At 46.8% G+C, this 18378-nt stretch overlaps 1 protein-coding gene across 2 annotated transcripts in view; it reads right to left on the bottom strand.

Moving 5' to 3' along the window:
• ESPN (espin) overlaps positions 1–18378 on the bottom strand; it is a 96187-nt gene that overhangs the window by 19415 nt on the left and 58394 nt on the right. The window contains exons 7-10 of one of the 2 annotated variants that reach the window (XM_069946947.1): positions 16502–16666; positions 15642–15834; positions 3881–4032; positions 2600–2878 (exon numbers count right to left, since the gene is read on the bottom strand). In XM_069946947.1, the coding sequence (XP_069803048.1) occupies positions 2600–2878; positions 3881–4032; positions 15642–15834; positions 16502–16666 (789 nt within the window). The remainder of the gene's footprint in view (positions 1–2599; positions 2879–3880; positions 4033–15641; positions 15835–16501; positions 16667–18378) is intronic. The other variant, XM_069946948.1, reaches the window with a different exon arrangement.

Here is an 18378-nt window from a genome sequence, read left to right as displayed (position 1 = left end):
CTAGATCGGATACACCAGATATCCCAGCTAGAACAGATACACCAGATATCCCAGCTAGATCGGATACACCGGATATCCCAGCTAGATCGGATACACCAGATATCCCAGCTAGAAAAGATACACCGGATATCCCAGCTAGATCGGATACACCAGATATCCCAGCTAGATCGAATACACCGGATATCCCAGCTAGATCGGATACACCAGATATCCCAGCTAGATCGGATACACCAGATATCCCAGCTAGAAAAGATACACCGGATATCCCAGCTAGAACAGATACACCAGATATCCCAGCTAGATCGGATACACCAGATATCCCAGCTAGAACAGATACACCAGATATCCCAGCTAGATCGGATACACCGGATATCCCAGCTAGAAAAGATACACCGGATATCCCAGCTAGAAAAGATACACCAGATATCCCAGCTAGAAAAGATACACCGGATATCCCAGCTAGAAAAGATACACCAGATAACCAAGCTAGAACAGATACACCAGATATCCCAGCTAGAACAGATACACCAGATATCCCAGCTAGATCAGATACACCAGATATCCCAGCTAGAACAGATACACCAGATATCCCAGCTAGATCGGATACACCAGATATCCCAGCTAGAACAGATACACCGGATATCCCAGCTAGATCAGATACACCGGATATCCCAGCTAGATCGGATACACCAGATATCCCAGCTAGATCGGATACACCAGATAACCAAGCTAGAGTTATACAGTGTATAGTGCGGAGAGTTTGCTATCTCTGCTGGACCCCTCAGCAGCAGAAACCTCTCTGATATTCTGTTACAATGTATCAGGGAAGCTATGATTCATTACACTGTACCAAACATTCTATCAGTGAGCAGGAAAACATGTTTCCATTCATCTAGAGCGGCAGAGATGGTGAGAACTCCGCACACAAGGTAGAGGAGAAACCTGCAGAACTTTCCATTATACAATGACGCTTCATTACTGTAATAGTGAAAACCCTCTGGTCATACTGCGGCAGATGAGACCAGGCCGTGTGTGGTGGCGTCCATGTATAATACCGCAGAAACTATCCCACAATACTGGACAATAATAATAATAATCATGTTAATAGGAAAAACATCAGTGTTGTTGGCAAAATCATGTGACCAATTAAAAAGATGTCTAAAAACGCTGCCTGCAGAATGTGGGTGTGGTTTAACTTCAATCCCTGCCTGCAGAATGTGGGTGTGGCTTTACTCCAATCCCTGCCTGCAGAATGTGGGTGTGGCTTTACTCCAATCCCTGCCCGCAGAAGTTGGGTGTGGCTTAACTTCAATCCCTGCCCACAGAATGTGGGTGTAGCTTTACTCCAATCCCTGCCCACAGAATGTGGGTGTGGCTTAACTTCAATCCCTGCCCACAGAATGTGGGTGTGGCTTAACTTCAATCCCTGCCCACAGAATGTGGGTGTGGCTTAACGTCAATCCCTGCCCACAGAATGTGGGTGTAGCTTTACTCCAATCCCTGCCCACAGAATGTGGGTGTGGCTTATCTTCAATCCCTGCCTGCAGAATGTGGGTGTGGCTTAACTTCAATCCCTGCTGAATGTGGTTATAGCTTATATTCAAACCCTGCCTGCCGGATGTGGGTGTGGCTTTACTCTAATCCCAGCCTACAGAAGGTGGGTGTGGCTTAACGCTAAACCCTGCCTGCTGGATGTGGGTGTGGCTTGACTCCAACACAGGTACTTACCAAAAACCACCAGTGTAAAAAATCCAGGAACAATCTCTGCTGGAGGTTATGATATAAATACTGTGTGCTATGGGGGGTGCTCCAGTTTCAGTAAATACAAGATCTCTGCTTACTATTGTGGTGTCCTACCACGGGTGTTGCTATTGGTTACACACTTTGAAAAAGCCTGTACTTATTGTGCAAAGGTGGTGATGAAAGTAGTGATAAAGGTTTGACACTAGATGTCACTGTTATAGATGTATGTATTCAGATGTATGTAAAGGGTTATTGTTTTGTTTGTATCTAAAGGGTTATTGTTTTGTTTGTATGTCACATGGATGTGTGAATCTATAGGAGTCTGTTCTTCTTCTCTCCTATTATCTCTCTCTTTACTTCTGCTATTGCAATCTTCACCCATTCACAGCGCACTTTCGATACGGTATGCAGTGTTAAACCCCTTTCAACAGAGGACAAGTCAGAGACAACCTCCACCCACACCGTGGACTAGGAGAGTCACAGTACAGGTAAGTATCCACAGACAACAGAAAGCTAGGAACTGATCCAAATAGAGCAAAGTTGCTAAGAGACTAGGAACTCTATCTCGCAGAGCGGTTGTCAGCAGGGAACCCTCAGCATTCCACTCATCCCAGGTAACAAGGTTTGGGCCTTGTGTCACCCTCATAGGACGGTTTAGCTCAATATTTCCATTATACAAGAACAAACAATCCCTGTATTTATTACAACGGCCCCTAAATATCCGGATTGCCCTCTATACCATAGCAAGAAAAAAAAAAAAACGTAAAGAGGAAGCAGAGTCACCCAGAGACGGCTCAGAATCAGGAGTCACTGCAAACCCACCGCACGGCAGCGCAGAGCCGGAGCCTCCTCTTACCGTGCGCTTCCTCTCCTCCTCCTCCTGGATTTTCAGCTGCAGTTTTCGCACCATGACCTGTCGCTTCCATTCAGGGATCGGCCTCCCCTGCTCATCGTGTGTAGGGATCAGCGACTCGATATCCAGCTGGCTGCTCTGGGCCGTGGCTGGAGGAGCGGAGCCGCCATTCATCACAGGCTCAGAGGGCTTCACCGCCGCCTTGCTGGGGAGAATCATGGTGTTCCCGGGTGATGTGGCCGGAGAGGCCGGAGGAGGAGTAGACGGAGAAGGAACCTCTGACTGCAGGGAGAGAAAGAGGTAATAAGTATGAGAATGAGCCGAGGCGGCTCCTATCCATCCCTATACTATACTATAGTTATATATTCACACCAACTAGACCACTGCTTTTAGAGCAGAGTGGTGGTCAGTATACCCCTTTATCCTGACACCCTACAGGTATAACTATATGATCTGAGCTGGGATACCCCTTTATCCTGACACCCTACAGGTATAACTATATTAGCTGAGCTGGGATACCCCTTTATCCTGACACCCTACAGGTATAACTATATTAGCTGAGCTGGGATACCCCTTTATCCTGACACCCTACAGGTATAACTATATGACCTGTGCTGGGATACCCCTTTATCCTGACACCCTACAGGTATAACTATATTAGTTGAGCTGGGATACCCCTTTATCCTGACACCCTACAGGTATAACTATATAAGCTTAGCTGGGATACCCCTTTATCCTGACACCCTACAGGTATAACTATATTAGCTGAGCTGGGATACCCCTTTATCCTGACACCCTACAGGTATAACTATATATTAGCTGATCTGCAATACCCCTTTATCCTGACACCCTACAGGTATAACTATATTAGCTGAGCTGGGATACCCCTTTATCCTGACACCCTACAGGTATAACTATATTAGATGAGCTGGGGTACCTCTTTAATCCAAGAATAAAGACAAAAACATAAAAAGACACAAGGTAAGACTCATCTGAGAGACACAGAATAAACCTACGTCCTCCCCACATATACGGACAGTATCATCTGTATAGTAATCCTAAGTTTTAGCCTGTACTATACAGACCTGCAGTTACAACTTTTAGCATCAGAGCTGAAATCTCTCAGCTTGTTCAGTGTTTACAAAGTGACACAACTTTCCAATCTAGATTATATCCGTACACAGACTATACAGAGTGTAAAGCGTTGGGCGGACGCTAGCATAGCAGGCCATTCCTATATATCATGACTTCTATAACATAATAACACCTAGGAGATGGCTTCACCCGCACATTTGATCCTTGCTGTCCGCTGCCGGAGAAGATGGTGGTCAGCCCTTTGCTCTGCGGAGTTGGTTTCAGACTTTTTCCAGCTTTAATCTCGGCCAGCAGCTCGGAGTTGTCTCCGGTTGGGGACATCATGTTGAATGACTTGGTACCTATAGAACATAAGGTTATATTGTTAGTCGTGTACTGGACCGACCATTGGTAAAGCTGGAAGCAGGATTGTACTGTACAATGAAATCCTGGGGCCCCAAGGCATCATGTTTTAGCCATTATATACACTGATCGTGTGTAATAGATCCTTACTACAATGAGCGCCCCCTAGTGGTGTCTGCGGATAGCAGGAAAAATGTTCATTGCCCACCCCAGCCCTATAGAGGTTGTGTGTCCGGCCTATATGGAAGTAACACTGCGGTCTAGTAGTATTCCCAACAGTGCTCAGAAGTATATAACTAGGAATAGTAACGTAACAGGAATAACTATCATGTCCCCCAGGAATTGTGGGGATGGGCAGGGGCACCACTGGCAGGTTTGGCTGCTTTGGGCTTGTTACCTATGAGTCACAATGAGGGACTATGACATTTCATTTATACAATAAAATGTAGCCATTAAATAGACAGAAAGGGGCAAACTTGGTTGCCATTGTGGTGCCCTTCACTTCAGGTCCCTATTAGTGTCCTGTCCTTCCTCCGTCCCATATCCAAACAAACCTAAGAGAGGCGCTGTACGTGTTGTTATCACTGAGTGGAGCCAGTGGGTGTATGCTGTGCTAAATGCACGCTCACCCGGAGTGCTCATGCTCTAATAGGGATGCTGGATCACCAGGCCAAAGGCCCATTCAATGATCAGTATAGGGCACAGGTCAACCTCAGGCCCCCCAGCTGCTACAAAACTGCAATTCCCATCAATTCCCATCAAAAGCTTTGGCTGTCCAGGTATGATGGGAACTGTAGTTTTGTAACAGCTGGAGGGCTGGAGTTTGACCCCCTCCCGGGAATGGGCACCAGAGGGTGAAGTCCTGGAATGAACGTTTTTTTAATCCAGGTCCAATCCCCAACTAGTCCCAATTACCCACAGGGAGACTAGAACCCATAATGGGCAGATTTGAAGGGTTATTCTCTTTCTCATCAGCTCCAACCTGAGAGACCTGATGAAGAAGAGGATAAACCTGCAAAACACGTCCAATCAGTTACAATAAAGAACTGTCCATTATTGGTTGGTTGCCTGGCTGTGGTTACCAGGGTGACTGCTCTTCGTGGCCTCTGTCCGTGCCTCATCCTCCTCCCCATAGACTCCATATATGTTATGAGAGGCAGCAGAAAATGACACGTCACGTCCATTGTCTGGGATCCATGCAGCAGGTGCTGCGCTTCTCTCATTGTCCGTACAGGCTGCAGGCGGGGTGTTCCCAAATGTTATCACCCCCGCAGGCTTACCCGACATAATACCCAGCAGCCCCCCGCCGGCCATAGAGAAGCCGGATATTACGGCTGTGACAGGTGCAGGCCTTCCCTCATCAATACTTAATGGATCCACAAAGCCCCGGTGTCATAGCAAATAATAATAATGTAAGGAGAATAGGAGGACGAGGGCGGACGTTGTTGTGTGCACCGTGGGGCCGGAGGCTGCCAGCTGCCCTGTCATAGGCTTTAGTCATGGTCGGAACAAGGCATTTCACTTTAAAGGTGATTTCTAGGACCTGGTGGCCATAAATATTTTATGACATCAATGATGGGGACACCATGGTTCCCCCAGACATGGCAGCGTACATACGGCTGTGGAACCACAAGTCCCATGGAGCTGATCAGCAGGGCCGTCTGGTATCCCGAGGGTGGGCATCAATATCAGAGGCAAAAGCCCCCGAAGGATAAGACTGTGAGGGTCCTGTATGACAACACCTGAAGCCCCTACAGTCCTGAACACACAGGGGCTCCTCGTCCCGCTCTGTATAGATGAATAGGATGGGCCCATTGCTGGCTATAGGCGAGGTAGAAGAAATCTACATACTATAACATACATACAACCATGACCATAATGCTGGCTGTCACTTCAACTCGATAACCGGCTTATTGTATTGCCCCCATTGCGGCCACGTCATTCACTGACCTTAAAGGGGTTATCCAGCGCTACAAAAACATGGCCACTTTTCCCCCTACTGTTGTCTTCAGTTCAGGTGCAGTTTGCAATTAAGTTCCATTTACTTCAATGGAACTGAGTTTCAAAACTCCAACTGGAGACAACAGTAGGGGGAAAGTGGCCATGTTTTTGTAGCGCTGGATAACCCCTTTAATGCCACCTATAGGCAAGGGCCCCCCCACTCCCACGACTGTATGGTGGAGTAACCCTCTAACACATACACCGCCATTCACATGTATACCTTATAATGACACCGGATATTCATGTCAGATGGCGTATAAAGATTTCTACATCAAATATGGACAAAGCCCCATGGAAAACATATACTAGACACAACACATACATACACAGCGGCTTGCTGATGGTGTTTAGGTAGAAAGAAGGGAAGTAGGAATAACTAGAGGCCGTCTGCAGGAGGAGCAGCATCGGCTGTGCGGGAGATATACTGTATTGTAAAGATGTCCGACCTGCTGGATATATGACTAATGCTAATAACAGGCGGCCTCATTATAAAGCATCCGCTCACCTATCACCCAACTCTACTCATAATATATTACTGTAACAGCTTAGGAGTTCAAATGTGTGTACTGATCCCGAGATATATGCAGAGCTGCACTTACTATTCTGCTGGTGGGGTCACTGTGTACATACATTACATTACTGATCCTGAGTTATATCTGTATTATACTCCAGAGCTGCACTCACTATTCTGCTGGTGAGGTCACTGTGTACATACATTACATTACTGATCCTGAGTTACATCCAGTATTATACTCCAGAGCTGCACTCACTATTCTGCTGGTGAGGTCACTGTGTACATACATTACATTACTGATCCTGAGTTACATCCTGTATTATACTCCAGAGCTGCACTCACTATTCTGCTGGTGAGGTCACTGTGTACATACATTACATTACTGATCCTGAGTTACATCCTGTATTATACCCCAGAGCTGCACTCACTATTCTGCTGGTGGGATCCCGTACTGTCAGGATAAGGCTCTGCCATTAGATGTAATAAAGTCCTTAGAGAAACCAGAGTGAGCATTGCAGCTCAGCAGCCTGTGGAACAGTGAATGCAGCTCTGAAGCCCAGTATAGGCTGTAACTCTTAGTAGCAGATGAGTGATATATATGTGACACTATGATACAATGTTACAGCTATTGGTTACAGCTCAGAGATTCCCAACACTAAACAAACTAAAGAAATAAAAAGATTCTAATACTCTGATAAGTGATTTTAACAGACAGGCGGGGGGGGGCGTTGGAGTTATCCGGGCCCCCAGGCATTCAGGATCAGGGGCCCCCCAGGCGTTCAGGATCAGGGGCCCCCCAGGCGTTCAGGATCAGGGGCCCCCCAGGCGTTCAGGATCAGGGGCCCCTTACCAACTACTATAATCAGGACACTTTGGGTTATGAAGAAGCAATCAGAAAGCGCTGATCACTCAAGGGGTTGGGGGGGGCTGTGGGTTACTAATGGTCGGGGGCCACAGTACTGGCTCGGGGCCCAAATAGTTAATCTTCCCTAATAACATTAGTCTTCTGTGTAGAAAAGAGCTTGTACTGATCCTCGGCTCGTGCTGATCCTCCCTGAGTGTGAGGAGGTGGCAGTGCCCCAATATCTTTCCCAATGTTCATATCTAGAGGATCGGCCGTCTAGGATCTATGTCTACATGAGGCTACAGGGGAGAACGTCCGGTACTTACTCTTTCTTTGCCTGAGAGCTTTCACTTCTAAAAAAAGCAGAGAGGGCAGAATGGTGGCACAGAGGGGAGAGCGAGGAGGATGGGATCAGCATGCCAGTCAGGAATGAGCGCGAACGGGAGAGATGAAGGGGAAAGAGACAGACGAGGGAAGGGGGAGCGAGGCCGGGCACAGGGGACAGCCAAGGGGAGTGAGAGAAAAGAGCAAAAAACAAGAAGAAAGAGAGTGAAAAAAAGTGCAAAACCTGAAGGTCCAACATTCATAACCTAAAAGGACACTGTCACTTTAAATAAACCCTTTGACATGTTGAAGTTTTGATTAGTCAGGGTACGGCTGTTTTGTGGGGTCTCGTGACTCCTAATGTAAAGTGTATGGGAGCATCTGGTGTCACGCACAGAGAGCAGGAAGTGCCAAGCCACACGCTTCTCCCAGCAAGACCCGAGCAGTCCAAACTTCTGAGGGGTCTCTACAATGTGTCCAAAGTTCTGAGGGGTCTCTACAATGTGTCCAAAGTTCTGAGGGGTCTCTACAATGTGTCCAAACTTCTGAGGGGTCTCTACAATGTGTCCAAACTTCTGAGGGGTCTCTACAATGTGTCCAAACTTCTGAGGGGTCTCTACAATGTGTCCAAAGTTCTGAGAGGTCTCTACAATGTGTCCAAAGTTCTGAGGGGTCTCTACAATGTGTCCAAAGTTCTGAGGGGTCTCTACAATGTGTCCACATCACAGGGACAGCTCTACCTTCATGTCTGTGCTGAGGGTTCGGAGCTTTGTATTAGAATAATGAAGTTATGATATAGAGAGAGAGGAGGGAATGATCAGCACCAGTAGTGGATTATAATAGGGGTGTTTCGGGCGGCAGCCCGGGGCCCTGAGCTCCTGGGGGGCCCATGACCACCCAAAAAGACTTAGGGTGCCTTCACACCTACCGGATCCACAGCGGATCTCACTTCTGCGTATTCGAAGCGAGAACTGCTGCGGATCCGGTATCAATTCACCCCTATGATAGCACATATTCGCAGTGGGATTAACATCCCGCTGTGAATATGTGCTTTAACTCCCTGGTGCCCGCAGCCCCGCCGTCGCATCCCCCATCCCCGGCACATCCCCCCCCATCCCGGACACATCCCCCCCATCAGCCCATCTCCGGCCCGTCGCCGCGAGCATACATTATCTGCTCAGCGGCGCAGCTGCAGTGAGGCTCCCGGCTCCGGTCCCGCTCAGCTGATCTAAGCGGAACCTGAGCCGGCAGCCTCACTGCAGCCGCGCCGCCGAGCAGGTACTGTATGCTCTCGGCGGCGGGATGCGGGCGGCAGTGGGCTGGGGGTTGGCTGATGGGGGATGTGCCGGGGATGGGGGATGCGGCGGCGGGGCTGCGGGCACCAGGGAGTTAAAGCACATATTCACAGCGGGATGTCAATCCCGCTGCGAATATGTGCTATCATAGGGGTGAATTGATACTGGATCCGCAGCGGTTCTCGCTGCGAATCCGCAGAAGTGAGATCCGCTGTGGATCCAGTAGGTGTGAAGGCACCCTTATACTTTCAGTGGTGTACTGTCTCCTGGCTACACTTCCGCCATGATTTGCAAAAAATCACTGTTTTTTTATGGCAATTTTGCACAAATCAGGACATCATGACATTATCTATCCTGTACTATGAACGCCAGGCTAGTGCTGCCATAGTTACAGTGGGGGGGGGGGCAGGCTTGGTGAACAGCCCGGGGCCTATGGTAAAGTTAATCCACCCCTGATCAGCACACAAGAAACAGGAGACTGTTCTTGCAGCAGGGAGTGGACAGGTGCCATCATATACTAAGTACTGTACCAAGTACCAAGAGTCAGTCTGTAAACTACGAACTACAACTCTCAGCATGCCCCAAAATCCAACTGAGACTGAACTGATCCAGATCTCTTCTCCTAGTATGGGATCAGTAAATGACAATGTATAGTGGAGTGGAGGGGTGGGTGCAGTACCTGCCTGCAGCCTATAGATGTCACTGTTACAGGAGCTCAGAGCAGATGATGAGGCCCCTCACCCTGTACATAATGGAAGGCTTATAGTAAAGCACTGTCACATGAAGATGGGAGGAGGTGGCAGCCCTGCCCCGATGACTCGGCCTCTCTGATAGTGTCACCGTATGATTAAAGGCGTCCCATCACAGCCACCTCCAAGGCATAACCTTTAATGAGCGTCCTGTAAGACGAGCGCTCGCCCTGACCCTCCTCCTAACCAAGAAGGAGACAATCCCTTTAAATTTATTTACAGGAGTTCACCAACATTGTGAAGTTTCCAGGACTTCTCCTATATGTCATAAATAAGGTGACTGCTGAGGGGAAGCTGCACACTATCCCTGCAGTGACCACTACTGGAGAAATGTGGTACTACAGGCACCCAGTCATATCACTGGCCAAACATATGACACATGGCCGTGCTGAGTCCTCCGGAGTGGGAGACGCTCTTTACAGTCCGCTGCTTCATAGAGATGCTGGAGATCCGGAGCCGCTGACAACTCATATAACATCTGACATGAGACATGCTGACTGACAACTCATATAACATCAGACATGAGACACGCTGACTGACAACATCAGACATGAGACACGCTGACTGACAACTTATATAACAATGAAAATCCCTGCTCCCTGCTTAGGCAAAAAATTACAGAAAACAAAAATTATACTACCTGGTAAACCATCAGCCACGGTGACTGACAACCTGACAGCACCAATTGCAGGCAGTGAGGTCTGCCTGGTACTGGGTGTAAACAAGGTCTAATCCTCTGTCACCTACTATACACCGCACTGGCACAGAACTGAAGTCTGCTACAATGTATTAGCAGTTCATATAGGATTATCCAGACCAGTGTTCTGTATCTCTGTTATCTAGACCAGTGTTCTGTATCTCTCTGTTATCTAGACCAGTGTTCTGTATCTCTCTGTTATCTAGACCAGTGTTCTGTATCTCTCTGTTATCTAGACCAGTGTTCTGTATCTCTCTGTTATCTAGACCAGTGTTCTGTATCTCTGTTATCTAGACCAGTGTTCTGTATCTCTGTTATCTAGACCAGTGTTCTGTATCTCTCTGTTATCTGGACCAGTGTTCTGTATCTCTCTGTTATCTAGACCAGTGTTCTGTATCACTCTGTTATCTAGACCAGTGTTCTGTATCTCTGTTATCTAGACCAGTGTTCTGTATCTCTGTTATCTAGACCAGTGTTCTGTATCTCTGTTATCTAGACCAGTGTTCTGTATCTCTGTTATCTAGACCAGTGTTCTGTATCTCTGTTATCTAGACCAGTGTTCTGTATCTCTCTGTTATCTAGACCAGTGTTCTGTATCTCTCTGTTATCTAGACCAGTGTTCTGTATCTCTCTGTTATCTAGACCAGTGTTCTGTATCTCTGTTATCTGGACCAGTGTTCTGTATCTCTGTTATCTAGACCAGTGTTCTGTATCTCTCTGTTATCTAGACCAGTGTTCTGTATCTCTCTGTTATCTAGACCAGTGTTCTGTATCTCTCTGTTATCTAGACCAGTGTTCTGTATCTCTCTGTTATCTAGACCAGTGTTCTGTATCTCTCTGTTATCTAGACCAGTGTTCTGTATCTCTGTTATCTGGACCAGTCTTCTGTATCTCTCTGTTATCTGGACCAGTGTTCTGTATCTCTGTTATCTGGACCAGTCTTCTGTATCTCTGTTATCTGGACCAGTGTTCTGTATCTCTGTTATCTGGACCAGTCTTCTGTATCTCTGTTATCTGGACCAGTCTTCTGTATCTCTCTGTTATCTAGACCAGTGTTCTGTATCTCTCTGTTATCTAGACCAGTGTTCTGTATCTCTGTTATCTGGACCAGTCTTCTGTATCTCTCTGTTATCTGGACCAGTGTTCTGTATCTCTCTGTTATCTAGACCAGTGTTCTGTATCTCTGTTATCTGGACCAGTGTTCTGCATCTCTCTGTTATCTAGACCAGTGTTCTGTATCTCTCTGTTATCTAGACTAGTGTTCTGTATCTCTGTTATCTAGACCAGTGTTCTGTATCTCTCTGTTATCTAGACCAGTGTTCTGTATCTCTCTGTTATCCAGACCAGTGTTCTGTATCTCTCTGTTATCTAGACCAGTGTTCTGTATCTCTCTGTTATCTAGACCAGTGTTCTGTATCTCTCTGTTATCTAGACCAGTGTTCTGTATCTCTCTGTTATCTGGACCAGTGTTCTGTATCTCTGTTATCTGGACCATGTTCTGTATCTCTCTGTTATCTGGACCAGTGTTCTGTATCTCTCTGTTATCTAGACCAGTGTTCTGTATCTCTGTTATCTGGACCAGTGTTCTGCATCTCTCTGTTATCTAGACCAGTGTTCTGTATCTCTCTGTTATCTGGACCAGTCTTCTGTATCTCTCTGTTATCTAGACCAGTGTTCTGTATCTCTCTGTTATCTAGACCAGTGTTCTGTATCTCTCTGTTATCTGGACCAGTCTTCTGTATCTCTCTGTTATCTGGACCAGTGTTCTGTATCTCTCTGTTATCTGGACCAGTGTTCTGTATCTCTCTGTTATCTAGACCAGTGTTCTGTATCTCTCTGTTATCTGGACCAGTCTTCTGTATCTCTCTGTTATCTAGACCAGTGTTCTGTATCTCTCTGTTATCTAGACCAGTGTTCTGTATCTCTCTGTTATCTAGACCAGTGTTCTGTATCTCTCTGTTATCTAGACCAGTGTTCTGTATCTCTCTGTTATCTAGACCAGTGTTCTGTATCTCTGTTATCTGGACCAGTGTTCTGTATCTCTGTTATCTAGACCAGTGTTCTGTATCTCTCTGTTATCTAGACCAGTGTTCTGTATCTCTCTGTTATCTAGACCAGTGTTCTGTATCTCTCTGTTATCTGGACCAGTGTTCTGTATCTCTGTTATCTGGACCATGTTCTGTATCTCTCTGTTATCTAGACCAGTGTTCTGTATCTCTCTGTTATCTAGACCAGTGTTCTGTATCTCTCTGTTATCTAGACCAGTGTTCTGTATCTCTCTGTTATCTAGACCAGTGTTCTGTATCTCTCTGTTATCTAGACCAGTGTTCTGTATCTCTCTGTTATCTGGACCAGTGTTCTGTATCTCTGTTATCTGGACCATGTTCTGTATCTCTCTGTTATCTAGACCAGTGTTCTGTATCTCTCTGTTATCTAGACCAGTGTTCTGTATCTCTCTGTTATCTAGACCAGTGTTCTGTATCTCTCTGTTATCTAGACCAGTGTTCTGTATCTCTCTGTTATCTAGACCAGTGTTCTGTATCTCTCTGTTATCCAGACCAGTGTTCTGTATCTCTGTTATCTAGACCAGTGTTCTGTATCTCTGTTATCTAGACCAGTGTTCTGTATCTCTCTGTTATCTAGACCAGTGTTCTGTATCTCTCTGTTATCCAGACCAGTGTTCTGTATCTCTCTGTTATCCAGACCAGTGTTCTGTATCTCTGTTATCTAGACCAGTGTTCTGTATCTCTGTTTTCTAGACCAGTGTTCTGTATCTCTCTGTTATCTAGACCAGTGTTCTGTATCTCTGTTATCCGGACCAGTGTTCTGTATCTCTGTTATCTGGACCAGTGTTCTGTATCTCTGTTATCTGGACCAGTGTTCTGTATCTCTGTTATCTGGACCAGTGTTCTGTATCTCTGTTATCTGGACCAGTGTTCTGTATCTCTGTTATCTAGACCAGTGTTCTGTATCTCTGTTATCTAGACCAGTGTTCTGTATCTCTCTGTTATCTAGACCAGTGTTCTGTATCTCTCTGTTATCTAGACCAGTGTTCTGTATCTCTGTTATCTAGACCAGTGTTCTGTATCTCTGTTATCTGGACCAGTGTTCTGTATCTCTCTGGCTGATGCGGGAGTACAGCTCCCAGCCTATGTCTGTCAGTGCATGATGGGAGTTGTAGTTCTGTAACAGTAGGAGAGCCATAGAGACACAATGTGGGATGTGGCAAGTATCAGGACCATACAGGCTTTAATTCACTGACAGCAAGCGGTCATCTTAACAATAGTGAAGGATTGGAACCCAAAGTATGTCGGGAATTTACAGAATGAAAAAGGGCAGAAAACCCTTTAACTCCTTATTTCCTATATTCTGCCTGTATTATCTCTTACATGGGACTGCCCATGCGTCGTCGCTGAGCTGGCACCACTTGTGCCAATACACTCTATGTACTAAGATGTCTGCTCCCCATCACCCTCCTCCATTAACTGTAACAGCGAGAGATTACGGGGAAACCAGATAGTAACAACTAACAAATAACTAATAGACTAAGCAGAGTATCAGTAACATCAATGGCCGCCCTGCAGTGTAATACACTGCTCAACAGGGGGCAGCAGGGAGCACAAGAGAAAGCTGAAAGATGATCAGCTGATCTGCCTCCAGGGACCTCTGTCACTCAGGGCCACAACCCTATAAACTCCGCTGACAATGGCCGCCCCGACACAGAACAAAGACCGCGCTCAGCCTCGGCTCTATATTGATTTTCACGCTCAGCACTAGAAATATTACACAATCAATCACCATGGATACAGAACAAACCTCCCAGCTCAATGGGCTCAAAAAGTAATTGTTTTTGTTACAAAATGTCGATTGTTCCTCTTTCCTTTGTACAGTGACTGCAGCAGATGGAGTGTTAGGGCTCCGCAGGGGCGGGGTCACATCGAGGTCAAGGATAATGGCTACTACAACTTTAGTATAGGGAAACTTCGAGGCAGCTTTGCTTATGGAATCTAAGCGCAATGGAACCATTTAAAGGGGTACTCTGGCAAACTGGTGCCAGAAAGTTGTAAATTTGTAAATGATTTCTATTTAAAAATCTCCAGTCTTCCAGTACTTATCAGCTGCTGTATGTCCTGCAGGAAGTGGTGTATTCTCTCCAGTCTGACACAGTGCTCTCTGCTGCCACCTCTGTCCATGTCAGGAACTGTCCAGAGCAGGAGAGGTTTTCTATGGGGATTTGCTGCTGCTCTGGACAATTCCTGACATGGACAGCAGAAAGCACTGTGTCAGACTAGAGAGAATACACCACTTCTTGCCGGACATACAGCAGCTGATAAGTACTGCAAGACTGGAGATTTTTGAATAGTAAAAAATTCTAATCTGGATAACTTTCTGATACCAGTCGATTTAAAAACAATTATTTTTACTGGAGTTCCCCTTTAAAAGGTCTTTTTTTTACTTAACACAAACCTGAATTATGCTGGGAAGAACATTTTGCACATATTCTGCCCCAAAATCTGCATGTAACTCCATAGTGTAAACAGTAAAACAGGTCTGCCATTGGTTAGAACCAAAGATTTCCTATAGTTTTGTATTTATGGCGCTTCTGCAGACTATGCAGCGCAGCGGGATCCCACCGTCTCGTACTTTCTCCCATTGTCCCCTACTTTGTGCTGACATGGAAGGCAGAGGGCGACTAGGCGTCTATGACTCAGGGTCAGACTACAGAGTGTGTCAGGTGTTGTCTGTTGCTATGGAGACCAACAGTTTACAGGGGAGCAGTTGTAACAACAATTTAAAAGAGCACTGTCACTTTAAAAAAAAAAATAATTATATGTGCTAAAAAGTTGTCGGAAGTTTTTATCAGTCAGGGTCTGGTTGTGCAGATCCTTGCTGATCACTAGGTAGAGCCAAGAGACGGGAGGGGCAAAGGCCTTTAGCTCACTGTGATCTCAGGATACAGTCTCAATGTTAAGTCTCTACAGAGGTCATAGCAAGCCGGAGAGTGAAGCACTTAGCTGAGAGCTTCTCCTGCCTCTATTTAACAATCAGCGCCCAATCCCCAGAATGATCAACACTTGTCTATTAGGACTAGAAGAATAGACATAAATCCAACAATACAACACAGTGAGAGGTGGAAACCTAAGGCTACTGCACAGAGAGTGAATGGCGCATCCAGACACTTACTTCCTGTAGAGTTGGAGGAGCGTCGCTGCATGGAGTTGGAGACAGAAGCCTCTGTTGGGAGGGGAGGTGGGGGCGGCGGGTAACACAGGTTGTCCGGGAGAGGTGGGGGAATGGGAGGGGGTGGTATGTTCCCCATAGGTTTCTTATCGGAGGCGTTACCATTGTGCACACTTTCATTAGAGAGAAGAGAACCCTTCAACAAAGAGAGAAAAAGAACGTCAGTCCAGAATGGGCACAACATGGAGGCCAACATAGACTGGGCATTAAAGGGATACTCCGGTGAAGATCAACTGGTGTCAGAAAGTTATACAGATTTGTAAATTACTTCTATTTAAAAATCTCCAGTCTTCCAGTATTTATCACCTGCTGTATGTCCCGCAGAAAGTGGCGTATTCTCTCCAGTCTGACACAGTGCTCTCTGCTGCCACCTCTGTCCATGTCAGGAACTGTCCAGAGCAGGAGAGGTTTTTTATGGGGATTTTCTGCTGCTCCGGACAGTTCCTGACATGGACAGAGGTGGCAGCAGAGAGCACTGTGTCAGACTGGAGAGAACACACCACTTTCTGCAGCACATAAAGCAGATCATAAGTATTGGAAGATGAGAGATTTTTAAATATAAGTAATTTACAAATCAATATAACTTTCTGAAACCATTTGATTGGAAGGAGTTCCCCTTAAACTATAATGCTTAATTTACAATACTGGCAATCTCATGAGGAAATGAGACCCTCAGGCTCTGGGGCCCAGGGGCAGCCGCACCCGCTGCACCCACTATAACTATGCCCCTGGTCTGATTTTTTCTTATTTTTTTATGTGTACCCATTCAGCGTATTTTTATGATACCTTGTGGCACGGCTTACCTCCTCGCTGTGTGCCATCTTCCTATGGTCGGCTGGGGCCTCGGACGTGTTCTGCCCTAGGTACTTATAATAATCCCCGGTGCTGGGCTGCTTATTGAAGTTCCTGGACTTCCTGCAGGAATCGGCCCTTCGAAGCCCTTCTGGACTACCTTCACGTGACGGAAACTGCAAAAAACAAGACACGGATGACAGGTTTGGCTGATATAATATCTCAAGACTGCAAAACCACAATACAGCAGCTGGGGGGCGCCATTTATATAGTAAGGGTATAGTGCAGAATGGAGCTGGGCTGGAACTTCCGGAAACATCAATGACACCAGAGATCACCGGATCCATCAGCCGAAGGATTAGATTTCCATCTCTCACCCAGACTGGGTGGGATACACCCCAAGATCTGCACCCCAATAGCTACGCCCCAACAGCTACACCCCAATAGCTACGCCCCAATAAGCAGTACTTACATGTGTGGGAAAATAGAAGCAAGTGTTCCATTTCCCTGCAGTGCCTCCACAGGAACAATGAGGCAGGTATCTCATCCAGGACTGTGAATGTCTCCAGACTCGGATACTCGGGCCAGGAACTAACAATAAGGGGGGTTCCTGATGGCAGGAACAAGACCACCCCAAGAACAATGGCTGAACTCTATAAGAATTCTAAAGCTCCAGCTGATCCTTCTATTAGATCAGTGATGAGAAGGATGGCGATCTATTACAGAACATAGCTAGAGGTCGCAGCAGGTCTCCCATATACAATTACTTATTATAGAACATTTAGGATATATACTATAAATTCAATTACAGCCATGTTCCTTGGTGAGATACATTTATTAAGTCCGCCGATTTTTGCAGCTCCAACAGTACAGAGATATATGTAGAGACGCATTGCCTCTACAGAAATCCCGTGCGCACCAGTGTGTGCGCCAGGAAACCTACGCCAGCCTCCAGTCTGCACCAAAATGGCATTTGCGGTGTAACCTACCCACCTATCAGTAATTTACCATAAGGGCACCAGGGTATGACCACTACCCCATAGCTACATTGTCTCTGTGAAAGCTCCAAAGCTGTTCTACTGCTGCCGTCACTAATTGTTCACAAAGCAATAAAAACCATAGAAAAAGAGGAAAATAAGCGTCAAAAAGCAAGAAAGAAAACACCATGTGAGTGTAGCCTATAGATGGGGTGTGAGGCTGGCCTATAGATGGGGTGTGAGGCTGGCCTATAGACGGGGTGGGAGGCTGGCCTATAGGTAGGGTGTGAGGCTGGCCTATAGGTAGGGTGTGAGGCTGGCCTATAGGTAAGGTGTGAGGCTGGCCTATAGGAAGGGTGTGAGGCTGGCCTATAGGAAGGGTGTGAGGCTGGCCTATAGGAAGGGTGTGAGGCTGGCCTATAGGAAGGGTGTGAGGCTGGCCTATAGGTGAGGTGTGAGGCTGGCCTATAGGTGAGGTGTGAGGCTGGCCTATAGGTAAGGTGTGAGGCTGGCCTATAGGTGAGGTGTGAGGCTAGCCTATAGATGGGGTGTGAGGCTGGCCTATAGATGGGGTGTGAGGCTGGCCTATAGACGGGGTGTGAGGCTGGCCTATAGGTGAGGTGTGAGGCTGGCCTATAGATGGGGTGTGAGGCTGGCCTATAGGTGAGGTGTGAGGCTGGCCTATAGATGGGGTGTGAGGCTGGCCTATAGGAAGGGTGTGAGGCTGGCCTATAGATGGGGTGTGGGCCTGTCCTATAGGAAGGGTGTGAGGCTGGCCTATAGACAGGGTGTGAGGCTGGCCTACAGACGGGGTGTGAGGCTGGCCTACAGACGGGATGTGAGGCTGGCCTATAGACGGGGTGTAAGCCGGCCTACAGATGAGGTGTGAGGCTGGCCTATAGATGGGGTGT

The sequence above is a fragment of the Dendropsophus ebraccatus genome, chromosome 12 (assembly GCF_027789765.1).
Source record: "Dendropsophus ebraccatus isolate aDenEbr1 chromosome 12, aDenEbr1.pat, whole genome shotgun sequence".
Classification (NCBI taxonomy): Eukaryota; Metazoa; Chordata; class Amphibia; order Anura; family Hylidae; genus Dendropsophus; species Dendropsophus ebraccatus.
Note: the sequence above shows the minus strand (reverse complement) of the source record. Positions and strands in the feature narration are given on the sequence as shown.